General features: G+C 33.7%; 1 protein-coding gene across 1 annotated transcript in view; it reads left to right on the forward strand.

Annotated features, from left to right (window-relative positions):
* Positions 1–15,159, forward strand: part of LOC106464941 (paired box protein Pax-5-like) — a 128,299-nt gene that overhangs the window by 78,743 nt on the left and 34,397 nt on the right. Inside the window, exon 2 of the mRNA XM_013925118.2 lies at positions 876–1,041. Within this exon, the coding sequence (XP_013780572.2) occupies positions 876–1,041 (166 nt within the window). The remainder of the gene's footprint in view (positions 1–875; positions 1,042–15,159) is intronic.

Raw genomic sequence — 15,159 nt, forward strand, 5'->3', positions numbered from 1 at the left:
ACACCTCTTCACATTTCCACATGTGTTCCACAGGCTCATATTCTCTCTTACAAGGCCCGGCATGGCCAGGTGGTTAGGGTGCTTGACTCGCAATCTGTGGGTCACGGGTTCGAAACCCCGTCACACTAAATATGCTCGCCCTTTTAACCGCGGGGGCGTTATAATGTGATGGTCAATCCCACTATTCGTTGGTAAAAGAGTAGCCCAAGAGTTGGCGGTGGGTTCTGATGACTACCTGCCTTCCCTCTAGTCTTACACTGCTAAATTAAGGACGGCTAGCGCAGATAGCCCTCGTGTAGCTTTGCGCGAAATCCAAAAACAAACAAACAAACAATTAAAGAACTCGGGCTACGAACACCTTTCATCCTTTGAAGTCCAAACAACATCGTTCTGTAAGATATATACATTTATTGCGTATGAGAAACTGAAGTTACTAATTCTGTGTAAACGTCTTTAACACAAAAACAATGCAGAAATTAATTCGATAAATCATCCAAAAAGTAAGATGTGCATTGAGTTGAATGCGGCATAAGTTCAAATGTTTTGACATATACACATGTGTATGTATGTGGGAAAAACATAATATTCAATTTCTCGTTACTAATTGTCAGAAACATAATTCCTGAGAACAACATAGTAAGGGAAAATACCAGTAATTTTCATGGTGGAATTTGATAATTTTGATAAATTGAATATTGACATTTCTTTACTTGTGAATAATCTTTTTTTTTTAAATAGGATGTTATCGTGCTTGTGAGTTGGCCATGAACGATCTCTATATTTTTATTATTGCCAAATTACTTATACTATGACCAGTTTTTTTCTTTTTCTCGGTAGTATTATAATGCTTGGAAGTATCTTTATATACCTCTTAGGCCACGGAGGTGTGAACCAACTTGGCGGGGTTTTCGTTAATGGACGTCCGTTACCCGATATTGTACGGCAGAGGATTGTTGAACTGGCTCACCAAGGGGTGCGTCCTTGTGATATCAGCAGACAGTTGAGGGTTTCTCATGGGTGTGTGTCTAAAATTCTAGGCAGGTAAGTGATTTTTATTGTTCTTCTATCTTAAAACTAACTATTGACAAGGCAGAGTTTGTACCAAGCCATGAAAAGGTCCAATTAGTCACTGTAAGATTTCATATGGTCAACATGTAAGTTGAAAATGTTCAGTTTCACTTCAGTGACTTTAGAAATAAACAGAATATTTGATAATTGCGGTTTCGGAAACATTTAGTTTCTGATTTTTTTTTCTGCCTTTCTATGTTCTGAATGTTATCCTTAGCTTGCCTTCAAGATTACTCACTTGTTACTACATTGTAAAACAAAATTTCCTTTCTTTATTGTGTTTATTTATGTGCCGTCATACGGCTACAATACAGTAAATAAAATTTTATGTGTGCACAAAACACATTGTATCACATATGAACAGTACAGAGTAATTTATAGGGGAAGTGGGTTGAATATCAATATATATTGATCTGACGATGAACCTCCATGTGTTGACCTTAGAAGTTGGAACAGTATAGCTTCGTTTATATTCTTATTTATTGTTGTTGGAAAATGAAATTTGTTTAGTAAGAAAAAAAGAACTTGTATATCTTTAAGCCTAAGCATTTCAAATCACTATAACAATTCAGCATGAGCACCATGGTATTCAAGAAAAGTAGCCAGTCACATTATCATTCCGTTACAATTATTAAGAAATTTATAAGCAGATTCTTTTCCATAGGAGATATGTTTGTGTACGTGTTACTTTAATAATGTTAAAACTGCCATTTTAGTAGAACACAAATTTCGTTTTTTTCAATACAATTGTATGTCACACTGAACTAGAAAACAGAATTTTATATATTGTTTATGTTCCACTATAAGTCTAATATACAGAATCAGGGACCCCTTTGTATTGCAGGGAGAGTATATGAACTAATATCTTTTATGAACCCAATTTTTGTGTATATAATACTTGGATTTTTTAGAAAATGGTGTCCCTAGAACATTAGAACGGTTTGCACAAGAGAGTATGTTGGGAATCAACGTTGAAGAATATTTTCTGAACGATATATCAACTGATAGTGTGAAAAATAGTTTCTGAACAGCGCATCAATTCATATTATGAAGAAAAATAATTTTCTCTGAACGGTGCATCAACTGATAGTCTGAAGAATATTTTTGAACGATGTATCAGTTGACTGTGTGAATAATATTTTCTGAACGGTGCATCCGTTGATTCTGTGAATAATTTTCTGGACGGTGCATCAGTAGATAGTTTGAAGAATATTTTCTAAACGTCTTACTACTTTTAATGTGGTAATCTAGTCTCTGTACAATTAATATATCTTATTTCGTTTTTTTAGTTGTGACAAGCTATTTACCCCAGATTTAATACGTTCTACTACTCATTATTGTTGTGGCAAGCTAGGCACTCCAGAATTAGTTTATTGTGTAAAGAATATTTTTTAAACAATACATAAGTTGATAGTTTGACGAATATATTTTGAATAGTGTATCAGTTGATTGTGTGAAGAATATTTTTGAACGGTATATCACTTAATAGTGTGAAGAATATTTTTGAACGATACATAAGTTGATAGTTTGAAGAATATATTTTGAACGGTGCATAAGTTGATAGTTTAAAGAATATTTTTTGAATAGAATATCAGTTGGTAGTGTTAGAGAATTTTAGCTCTTTAGATGTAGACTCTCGAAATTATCACTTGTGTTAATTATATATGTATAAGTATTATGGCAACTTTGTAGGTTTACCTTCTTTTTGTGTTTCCGGATTTATCATTTTAGAAACTGACTACTTTATGGGTTACATTGTTGTGTTTCCTGATTGATCCTTTTAGAAACTACTTTATGAGTTACATTGTTGTGTTTACGAACTGATATTGCTCAAAATTGGCAAACCTTTTATGCTACTTTTTCGTGCTTACGAAACTAATGGTTTCAGAAACAGATAGCCTTGTGAGTTACATGTTTGTGTACGTCGGGATTCCTTCGTAATAATATATATATGTATTTTACACAGAGTTTAATAAATTGTACAAATAAAAGCAGAATACTATGAAGCAATCTAACCTAAAATCTTAGAAACGAAGAAAATCAATGTTAATGTTCTACCAAGAAAGGTAAGTCAACGTTTCGACGAAACCGGCTTCCCGAAGTGACGATAATAACCTCTTGTCTTTCATAACAATGTTACGACTTTCTCACTTGTCTGACAGAAATTTCACACTCCAATAATTTCTAAGAAAAACAAAATCATTGGTCGAAAATCTGTTGAACAAAAGCTATGAAATAGTTCGAAAACAAACAATTTTAATGTGTCTTTGTCTGAACACCAATGTTCTTTGCTATTTAGAAATATTTTGACTAGGCATCTTTCAGAACCACATTCAGAAGAGCAAAGAAACAGTTTTTTTTTGGACTTAGTGAACTTTAAAATTACTTGGGATTTACTTGGCATTCGAACTGTATAGTATATCTGGTTACATCTGTTATATCATATTACACTGAGTGGTTTAGTATATCAAGCTACGGTAGCATTCTGAGACTGCTTGGCCTGTTCTTCTATCATAGTAATAGATTAGCTAACCTAAAACTAGCTCTACAACCTGTATATAAGTAGTTTAATATACTGAGATTCACTAATATTGCGTGGAATAGTGTAATACATCGAGTTTTATTTAGCATAATTAACTGCTCAATATGCTAAAGTTTACTAACAGCATACTGGATAGTCTAATACAAAGAGTCTAACAAGTGTGGAATGGTCTAATATTTCAAAGTCTGTTTAGTACAGTATTCAATGGTTTAATAATTTGATTACTTTTCTTCCACTGATGCAAAATTACACATTTTAACCACCTGTATTAATACCATTTGTATTAACGTCAGTGTCGAAACACGTTTAGCTAATTTGTTCAGTAGTAAACAAAAGGAGGTAAAGAGAAAGTGTTGAATTTCTACTTTTCAAGCTAAATGCTAAAGTCAAAACGTGTCATTAGCAACCACTGCGCCACTACAACCTTTAAGTCTTCTACCATTATCATACTAACAATATCTATTCTCTCGTGCATCTCTTGATATTGATTCGAATGTACTTTTTTTTTCTTTTTGATGGTCTCATCAACTTGTTTGCTACCATCTTAATAACGCACGAATATTTTGTTAAAGGAACTTATGACACTGATAGTTTGTGAGTTTTTCAGTTTGCTAAAAGTAAAACGCTAGTGAGTATTAAAATATTGTCATAGTTCACATAGTTTATTGATCTCATAAAAGGCGTGGCTGTAAAAGTCTCTCTATACTTACCAATGTTTCTGAATAAATAAATGTATGTATTTATGTACGTTTGTGTGTATTTCACTGTAATAAATAGTACGACTTACTAATTCTGGGGTAAATAGCTTGTCACAACTGAAAGACGAAATAATACATTAATTGTGGAATGACTGGCTTGCCACAAGTACGACATGCTAACTCTAGGATACATAGCCTGTCACAACTGAAAAACGAAATAACACATGTTAATTCTGAAGTGACTGGCTTGCCACAACAACAATATGTAGTAAGACGTGCTATCTCTGAGGTAAGTAGTTTGTCACAAATGAAAAACGAAATAAGATGTAGGAACTGGAGTGACTAGATTGCCGCGACAATAATAATAAGCAGTAAGACGTGATAAATTTGGGATAAAAAGCTTGTCACAACTAAAAAACGAAATAATACATATTAAATGTAGAGTGAGTAATGTGCCACAACAACAATAAGTAGTAAGACGAGCTAATTCTGGGGTATGTTGTATGTCACAACTTAAAAATGGAACAAGACATGTTAATCACCGACTTGCTACAACAATAACAAATAGTACGACGTGATAAATCTAGGGTAAATAGCTTTTCAAAACTGAAAAACGAAATAAGACAAGCTAATTCTGGAGTGACTAGCTTACCACAACTACAATAAGTAGAAAGAGGTGCTAACTCTGAGGCAAGTAGCTTGTCACAACTGAAAAACGAAATAAGACAAGCTAATTCTGGAGTGACTGTCTTACCACAACTACAATAAGTAGTAAGATGTGCTAATTATGAGGCAAGTAGCTTGTCACAACTGAAAACCGAAATAAGACAAGCTAATTCTGGAGTGACTGTCTTGCCACAGTAATAACATGTAGTAGGATGTACTAACTCTGAGGTAAATAGCTTGTCACAACTGAAAGATGAAATAAGACATACTAACTGTAGAGTGAGTGGCTTGCCACAACTATAAAATAGTAAGACATGAATAACTCTAGGCTAAATATCTTGTTACAACTGAAAAATAAAATAACACATTAATTGTGGAGTGTCTGGCTTGCAATAACAATAATGAGTAATAAGACGTGCCAGTTTTGGTGGTCAGTTATTTTTCATAACTGTACTAAAAGGTACTAATTATAATGTGACTGGATCTTACAAATGTAATAAACAGTTAGACGTAAGTGCTAATTATGGTCAATCTGGCTTAACACAAATATAATGATTAGTAATATGTACTAATGGTGGTATTAATAGCTCGTCACAATTGTAATAAGTATTAATATTGAGTAAGATGTATTAATCCTGTGATTGACATAACTGTAATGAGTATATAACGTACTAATTCTGTCACAAATGTAACTTTGAGTAAGGCATACTAATCCAAAAAAGTGTAGTGTCAAAAGTGTAGTGAGTATAGTACGCACGAATTACAATACAAAGAGTTTGTCCTACCCCGTAATAAGTAAGCAATGCAGAGTGATTCAGGCAAAAGAAGCTTTTCAGAAGATTATTAAATACTAAGATGGATATACTATTTTGGGGGGTAACAGCTTTTTTCTACTATCAGTATGTAGTCACACAAATGAAATTTTGAGATGACTAGCTTGCACACCCGTACGAAGTTGTAAGAAATACTAAACGTGGGTTTAGTTTGTCAGAGCTGTGATAAATAGTAAGACGCACTAATTCTAAGACAATCACTTGTAAAGCACTTATGCATCGCCTTTTAAACCATTGTCAAAGACCACTTCTTTAATAATAAAAGAAAACAATATCGTGTGGAGCAATTAGTGAAAACATCACATTAAAAGGAAAAACTGTCAGAAGTCTGATATCAGACTAAACTAGTTTCGACACATTGGTGAGACTGAAGAGAACGCACGAATGTATCGAAACTAGTTTCTCTGATATCAGACTTCTGACAGTTTGTTCCGTTTACTGTGGTTTTTACCTCTTCTTTAGTAACCCCCTTGCGAAAAACTTATCCATAACCACCTAAACCATTGCCAAAAGTATCTCTCTTTCTTGGTAATCCCTTTTCGAAACACTTTTGCATCACCATCTAAACTATTGCAAAATATTTCTTTTCCTGTACCCTTCTTTTCAGGTATCACTACCTGAAAAATATAGTTTATGCTCTAAAACATCTGAACAAACTCAAATTATATTTATTAACTAACAATTGGTTCATTAATCTTTATAAGACGAAGGTTTGTGGAAATTCCTATAACTATGAATTAAACGAGCCCAGTGAGTGTTTGCTATACATGACCTGCTTAATGTACCTTTAAAAAGTTCGCAACAGATCCGAACTCTTATCGGCCTCCCCCTCAGTGTTTCTGTGTGATGGACCCTCTTTCAAAACTGATCATTCGTTATAAATCGTGTTCACATTACGGTGATAAATTAACGTTCCCTGCATGAGGCCAAACGATATCAAGCTTGAACCCGAGGGAAAAGTTGACGCACGCGCGCCGTTATAGCGCGGAATCTTGTCCAAGAATAGTAGACACATATGCAGTCTATTACTGCAAATTTCCATAACAATATCACCCTGTATATCAATGCATTACAAGCCTACTTGTAATAATGCACTAAAGTTAATTCGGCGTTCGACTAGCGTTAGTTTTGGTGAAATGAACGCAAATGTCTCTGCTAACTAAACAGCAACGGTCGCATTGTAAAATAGTCCATATAATAAGTTATATAAATCAAATATTATTTACTTCATTTTGCATGTTCGTATTTTTAGAGATAAAGGGTAGCTTTGGGATTTTAAATGATATAATGTAATTAAATACGTATTTTTAGTTAGTTATTTATATACCGAAGTACGTAAGATATTAAACAAGTTATTAAATGCTGTGAACTTAAATTTATTAGTATATTTTTCCTTAGATCATTCTTGTTTGCATACAGTAGTCTGATAAGGAATTTTTTGACTTATCAACTATCTAGCTTATTCAAAAAGCAAAAGTTTCAGTTATTATCCTTTTTTCCGAATTGGGAATATTTTGAATGCTGGATTCATTAGGTATATACACACATATATAAGAAGTATGGATTTCTTTAAACTCCTTTTGCCTTGGCACTATCTTACAAAGATTTAATTCTGTTTTTCTAAATATAGCAACACCTTAAATTCTCCATAAATTTTGTTTTGGCAGTGGATTTTTGGTGTTACTTAAGATTCACGATAAAGTTTGAACCTGTTTATGAAGATACAGTAATTCCGAAAATTTTGAATAAAACTAATTCTGTATATAGAGTTCTGATAATACTCTGGAATTACTACAAAATTTTAGCTTGTATATAGTTCCGATAGTACCTTAGAATTATTACATATTTTAAACCTGTATATAGAGTTCTGATAGTATCTTAGAATTACTACAAAGTTTAAATCTGTATATAGAGTCCTGATAATACCTTGGAATTAGTGCAAAGTATAGGCCTGTGTATAGAGTTTTCACAGTGCCTTAGAATTACTACAAATTTTAAGCCTATAAACAGAGTTCTGATAGTATCTTCGAATTACTACAAAGTTTAATCCTGTGTATAGAGTTCTGATAATACTTTGGAATTACTGCAAAGTATAGGCCTGTGTATAGAGTTCTGATAGTACCTTAGAGTTACTATAAAGTTTAAACCTGTATAGAGAGTTCTAATTGTACCTTACAGTTACTACAAAATTTAACCCTGTGTAGAGAGTGCTGATAATGCCTTCAATTACTATAAAGTTAAAACCTGTATATAGTTCTGATAATACTTTAGAATTACTACAAACTTTTAGCATGTATATAGTTCTGATAGTACCTTAGAATTACTACAAAGTTTAAGCTTGTATATAGTTCTGATAATACCTTAGAATTACTACATATTTTAAACCTGTATACAGAGTTCTGATAGTACCTTAGAATTACTACAAAGTTTAATCCTATATAAAGAGTCATGACAGTATACCTTAAAATTACTAACAATTGCTACAAAGTTTAAGCCTGTATATACAGAGTTATAAAAGTACGTTAGACTTACTAAACAGTTTTATCCTGTGTGTAGAGTTGTTGTAGCACCTTAAATTTTTTACAGAGGTTAATTCTACATATTGAATCATCATATTGCCTTAGCTATGCTACAAAATTTGAGTCTATATACAAAGTCATTATATCATCTTTGATTTACTATAAAGTTTGAGCTTGTATATAGAGCCAAGGTAATATAATGAGACTTAGGTAATAGTTTAGATTCCCTGCAAATGTTAAATTTAAAAAAATTGAATTTCCTAGCAAACGAAAAAAAAATGTTTAAACAACTGACGTGGTTTGCAAGTTTAATCTACGCATAGAGAAACTTCAGTTTACATAGTTGAAATTTCAGTATGGTAAATCATGTAAAAAAATTGTACAGGTATTCACTTTTGTCGAAGTTAAGACTATGATATGATGGACTTCGGAAACTATGCCTCATGTATATTAACTCCTAGAAAATATCTAATCTTTTTTTTTATAGTTAGAGTCAACGTAATTAAATACGACAGGATATCTCTATAAATCTAGACGGATGTTTTGTGAGTTTACTGTAAGATGTATTTCACTAAGTTTGTATGTTATTTTAAGTGATTTTTTTTATAATATGTGGGGAAGTAAAATTCTCTACGATTTTTTCGTGGCATCCAAACATTTCATAAGTGTATATGCGATCGTAAAACATGCAGGCTAGCTGGTCTCGTGTAAGTGTGGTGTTGCGTGAGTGCGCGTGCTTTTTGGTGCCTTTGTTTGCAAGCCGACAAAATGGTATCTCTAATCAAGAAGAATGCCTTGGTAAAATTCTCTAAAGAACACCTCCCTGCCACATTATTCTACCGTTTGGACCTCATCGTTATGGTATGATACACGTAAGTTAAATTAGCAAAATTAAATTTTCGGAAACGCATGATTTCGAAATTGCGTGTACGATACTAGCCAGAAACTTGGCACGTGCAGAGGGCCATATGGAAGAGTGTGGCGGGAAGTGCTAGTGACAGCAGCTATGGTCAGCCTCATAGCGGATTTTCTGAGGTCGATGGTTTAGCAGTGGGTTCTTGTAATTGGTTATAAAACACACATCATCGTGTTCCAACACGGAAGAGAGTAAGAAGACAAACAGAATTGCCATCGAATCCGAGAAGCGATGCGTTTGGTTGTGAACGGAAAGCAAAATGAAACTGACAGCGGTGTTGTTCAACTGACGAGGAACACAGCTCTCACTGATTCTGCTGTCTGTTTCGATTACACTTTAGGCCAAAACTGTGGTGTGCTGGCTTAACGACAGCATCATCTCCTAGTTAATACTCATGTAGGATCTGGGGTCATTTCAGGCACAGTTTCAATAATCCCAACTTTCTGTCGATGGGTCTCTACAACGATGAAAACCGGTAGTATATTCTCAGGTTTCAACCCGTTCGGTGTACTGAAGAAGCGACTTGTCGTTCATCACAAGACGGCTACAACCTAGATCGAGTCTAGTGCATCCGGCATGCACCTCTTATTCATCTGGCTTACTAGCCTAGCCTACAGTCGGGTTAGGTTTCATTTACAAGTCGCTCACAATCCGTAGGAATGCTTTATCAGCCGCCGCCTGGGAAAACGTAATAATTAGCCTGAAACTCCTCCCTTCACCCGCCCACGCAGCCGTCTTATGTGCCGCTGTAATCTAGATAGACAGATAGAGCTTAGGATATCACGTGTTCTAGTCAGCATTCAAGATATTTGTCATCGCTAATTTTTAGTTTCACTAATGTTGTCTGGATTCTGAGGGACAGGAAAAAAAATCTGTTCTTGAACTTTAGGCTTCATAAAAACTGTCTCAATCTATTAGTGAAACGTGTAGCTACAATCAAAATTTTAAAGACGTCCATCCTACTTTTTATATTTGTATCTAGAAATACGGAGAGATAGAACACGTTTTACAGATATATTTGCAACCAAACACACACTCAAAAAACATTAGTTGACAGTTTGTTAAGGATAAATATATAATTAAAACAGGCAAAAATGTATTAAGAACTTCAGAATAGTCATATAATATGTCATCTATTCAAACATATCTTCCTCTGGTTGTGTTTACTAGCGCTGTTTTTCAGATTGAGCTCGTTATCGACATGGTCATGATTTTCGTTCATAAGCCCTATAATTAGGCAATCTTTTACCAGCCACTAATTAATCAAGCCCTTATTGGTCGCTTACGTGGCAAGTCTCGTCGTTGAGAGATATAAATATCTGCCTGTTTGTTGGCTGCGCAAATAAATATACTGATGAAGGAGAGGATTTTCAAAGCAACACTTAAAACTAGTTTTATCCTGATGTTGAGGACAGTGATGTTTTTGGTTCGACGACTGGGAGATGTGTTCTTCAGTAAATGTTATGTATGAACAAATATTTTGTAATGTAAAATTAATATATGATTGCAAGTTGTTATTGTTTATTACATTTTTAATCTTAAAGTAAAAAAATAATCATAGAAAATACACGCCATATTAGTCTCCTACGCTTTGTACCCAAATGCTGCTCCTGCACGGCGAGAGTTGCATTTCACTACATGCACATTTTCACAATGAAAACACGTGTGGTTTACTTATGTGTTCTACTAGCCATTGTACCAGTCGATTTCATTTGGCACACATATGTAATTGAACTGTAAAGCGGCAGCACACTAATATATATATATAAACTTTGTCACCTTAACTTTGTATGTAGTTGTGTCCTTTTCTCCTTTGTGCTGAAAAACTATACAACATTGCGTTAGATATACACTCAAGAAATTACTTCTGTTTTTATACTTACACTGTAAATAAGCTGTTGTTGATTACGGTCACATTGGTTTCTTGTTTTTATGTTGTTGTTTATTTGTAAACACATGCTCACTCAACAGTTAATTAGATAAATTCGAGCTTAATACAAGAAAGAAGGTAGTCACCTAGCATCACATTATTGTACTAAAAGTGTCACAACAAGTAGTAATTTCGTTTATTTTCTCCTATCACAAATAAGATTATATACTTTGACACTTGATTTAACTAAAAGGGAAATACGTATGGATGGTGATATTTAGTAAGTTGTAATAAACAACAATAAAGACATAGAGTAATACAAGTTCTTAAACATTTCTATCTCCCGGCATATGCAAGTTTTCGAGATGTTAAGACACAGCACGTATACACGAATGTTCGTATTACGGGCCATGTTTTCAGTCTATCTTATTAACCTAACTTATCTAGTGGACTATATCATAATCATTATTTTTTTTACACGTGTTATTTTCGGCATACTCAGTTATTTTATTTAACTATCGGGCTTTGTATCATTTCTTTTCACACAAGTTGTTTTGTGTCAAATTATTACATTATAAACCCCATTATTTTGCAGTAGTGAAACTTGTTTTGATATACAAACACATGATTACTATTATTTACCGTTTCAGTAAAGAATGAGCCCATTGCACCTTACTATTGTAATATTCGAGATATCTTCACTACATCATGGTTTTATTTAATGGATGATGCCTACTAATTTTTGTTCAGTCATATCTAAAAGTATTAAGTTTCGCTTATGAGAAACCTTTGTATATTTGTTTCTACTGCCAAGCTTTGTGTATAACTATATATAATATACAACGCTCCGCAGTTTTAGAAAAACTTGTTTGTGAAATGTACTCCATTCCACACAAAAGATTGTTAACACAAGTTTCTACAAGGATGGTCAACAATTACATGTTTATAATTTGCAATCTATACTTGACTAACTTACAAAAGATTCATGCAATAAACAACGCTATTCACTGTTCTTAAGCTTCCTGAGCTATACATAAAGTTATAAGTGCGTTTCAAAGCATCTGTGAGTATGTATACAATATTTTGTTCCACAAATATCTCACTAAAGAGAATAGTTTGCCTTTTCTACTATTTCTCTACCCCGAGTTATTAGATCAAAATTTACTCGACTATTTTCCAATCTATTTTTGATAGTATAGATTGTGTTTAAGTTAGGAGGTAAAAAGTATTCCAACACTTCTTAACTAATTCACTTCAAAAGGATTTTGGAGCCTCACCACGTCGTTATTGTCCATGTTGCCATGTCCGGTTATTTTCTACCTTAAAAGTGGCAATAGCCCTATGGTAGAATTTACCATTACAAAAGGATCTGATCTAAGACTGTTAAGTCCAAAGCATAACACTCATCTCTGCATGTTTTCCATAATGCATCTAGTGTACGAGGATAGTGGTTTTCAGCACCCGTTTCAACAATCCGATCGCCCAGAAATCTATAGGTGACTTGACCGGTATGTCTTATGATATGCGATGGTTGAAAGGGAGGTATGACTGGTTCATCAGAGGACGTATGTTTTGCTGTATAGTTTCACTTGCTGCGATATTATTTGAAACCAATTCACGGATGTATGGCTTATAAGAATAATCAATATTTTCATAATCAAATACAAAAGAGCCTTTTGAAATCCACATTTGTTTTTAACAACCCGCCAACGTTTTAGATTTGCATGAAGTACGAGGAGAATAACTTTTTCTGGGACTCGTTACATCTAGCTAATGTCAGTAAGAATATAAATTAAAAAAAATAGTGTATATGAATTAAACTGTGTTCCTCTTTTTTTAACGCTCGTTTCGCATTAGAGGCCTGTTTTAGCTTAAATAATTCAAGCGTGTTACAAGACGTAAAGCTGATAGCCCAGAATCTTCAGGCAAAACGCCTGCTCGGTTTGTTAGTTGTTAGTAATGTGTTTTACTTTGGACTGCAGCCATGATTTAGTCTTTCTGAAAATCTTTTTCTCTTTGGAGCTATCATTTGACGTGAGTCTGCTGTTGAGGTGGTCCACAATACTATTTCCAAAGAACCCAGTTCATTTACTTACTTCCGAGAAGAGGGAGACGGGGCAGGGAGGGAAAATTACCAATGTGAGAAGGGAAGAAGATTTGAACCAAATCAGAACAAAGCATACTTGTTATGTGATGGGGATAAATGAGGTGTTTTTACTTCCCCTCTCATTTAGTATTGGAATACCTAAGTTATATAAATAATCCAACTGTTGTTTTTTATCTTACCTTCAGAATGTCGTGTAAATGTGCATGGAATGGGCTTGTCTTTTAGAATGTTTAGTAGCACACTAATTCCCATTCGTCTAACGGACTTCTTTATCCTCATATGCCATACAAATACTGGCTTTGTATCTAAGAATGAATACCCTATATTTGTAACCCAAAATAACTCCAAATTGACACTTTTTATTGTTTAATTAATCAAGTAAGTTTAATGTATTTTAACTTTCATGATAATCAGCACGTCGTTTTTGTTGTTTTTTTATTTAGTTACTTAATTATCTAGAATCAGGACTGCCAGTTTTAAAAACACATTGGGAAGATTTCAAACTGTCTTTATTGTCTTTTTAATCTTTTTTTTTTTTTTTTAGTTAGGCGGTTGACAAAATGCATCGTTATTAAGTCGGTTCTAACACAAACTTTTCGGATATATTTTGGGATAATCCATTTTAGTGAAGTTGGACAACTATAAACTTGTATTGGGAAGTTATCTTTCTTAACGTTCTATTAATCATTTATCAGTTTCTCATTAAATTAGCTTCTTGATGTGATTTATTGAGCTATATAAACAGCAGTGTCTTATTAGTGTACATGTTTAGGTGTCTTATTGAGGTATAAAAAGAACTGTTCTTTTTATACCTCAATAAGACACCTAAACATGTATACTAATAAACTACTGTTCTTTTTATACCTCAATAAGACACCTAAACATGTACACTAATAAGACACTGGAAGTTAAAAAGGAAAGGAGTTTCAATGGTTTAAAGGGAAAAAAGAAAGGGGGATAAGAATGGATTTGAAAGATGTTAAAGAAAAATAAGATAAACAAAGAATTGTGTAAATAAGTCAAGAGTTTAAAAATGAAGATAAGGAGAACTAGCCAAAAATTTAGATAGGTAGTACTTTTTTAAAGATATATTTAGTTGCTTAAGTTTGATATATGTTTTATTACAAATTAAATTTGACTATTATTAGAACTGCGAATGCGATTATACGGAAATATGTTTATAGGAATTTATGTACCCTTTCCTAAAGGAAACATTTCCCAAGAGAGATAAATTTATTTATTAATATACTAAATTAAGAAGGTGTTAGATTAAACAGATTATAACCTTAAAGTCAATCTGTTAAAAAGCATCTTATTACGTAGCTCAGTGAAATATGTGAACGTATATCAACACATTACACACGTGTTTATACAACCCAATGAGTCACGAAACATGTATACTAATAAACTAGCACCTCTTCACACTTCCACATGTGTTCCACAGGCTCATATTCTCTCTTACAAGGCCCGGCATGAGCAGGTGGTTAGGGCGCTTGACTCGCAATCTGTGAGTCACGGGTTCGAAACCCCGTCACACTAAACATGCTCGCCCTTTTACCGTGGGGGCGTTATAATGTGACGGCCAATCCTACTATTCGTTGGTAAAAGAGTAGCCCAAGAGTTGGCGGTGGGTTCTGATGACTACCTGCCTTCCCTCTAGTCTTACACTGCTAAATTAGGGACGATTAGCGCAGATAGCTCTCGTGTAGTTTTGCGCGAAATTCATTACAAACAAACAACTCTCCTACATCTTTTACATTTCCGTTATTTTACGATCGTCTATTTCTTCTGTCCTCTATGGATATTACCAATTTTTAATACTTTTCCTTCTCATCCTTTGAAACATTGAGCCTGATCTTTTATTTTTTTATAATGCGTATAATAGGTTGTTTGCTCCACTACATTTCAGTTCTCCTGGGTATTCTCTTATATTTGTCTCC

The sequence above is a fragment of the Limulus polyphemus genome, unplaced genomic scaffold (assembly GCF_000517525.1).
Source record: "Limulus polyphemus unplaced genomic scaffold, Limulus_polyphemus-2.1.2 Scaffold64, whole genome shotgun sequence".
NCBI lineage: Eukaryota > Metazoa > Arthropoda > Merostomata > Xiphosura > Limulidae > Limulus > Limulus polyphemus.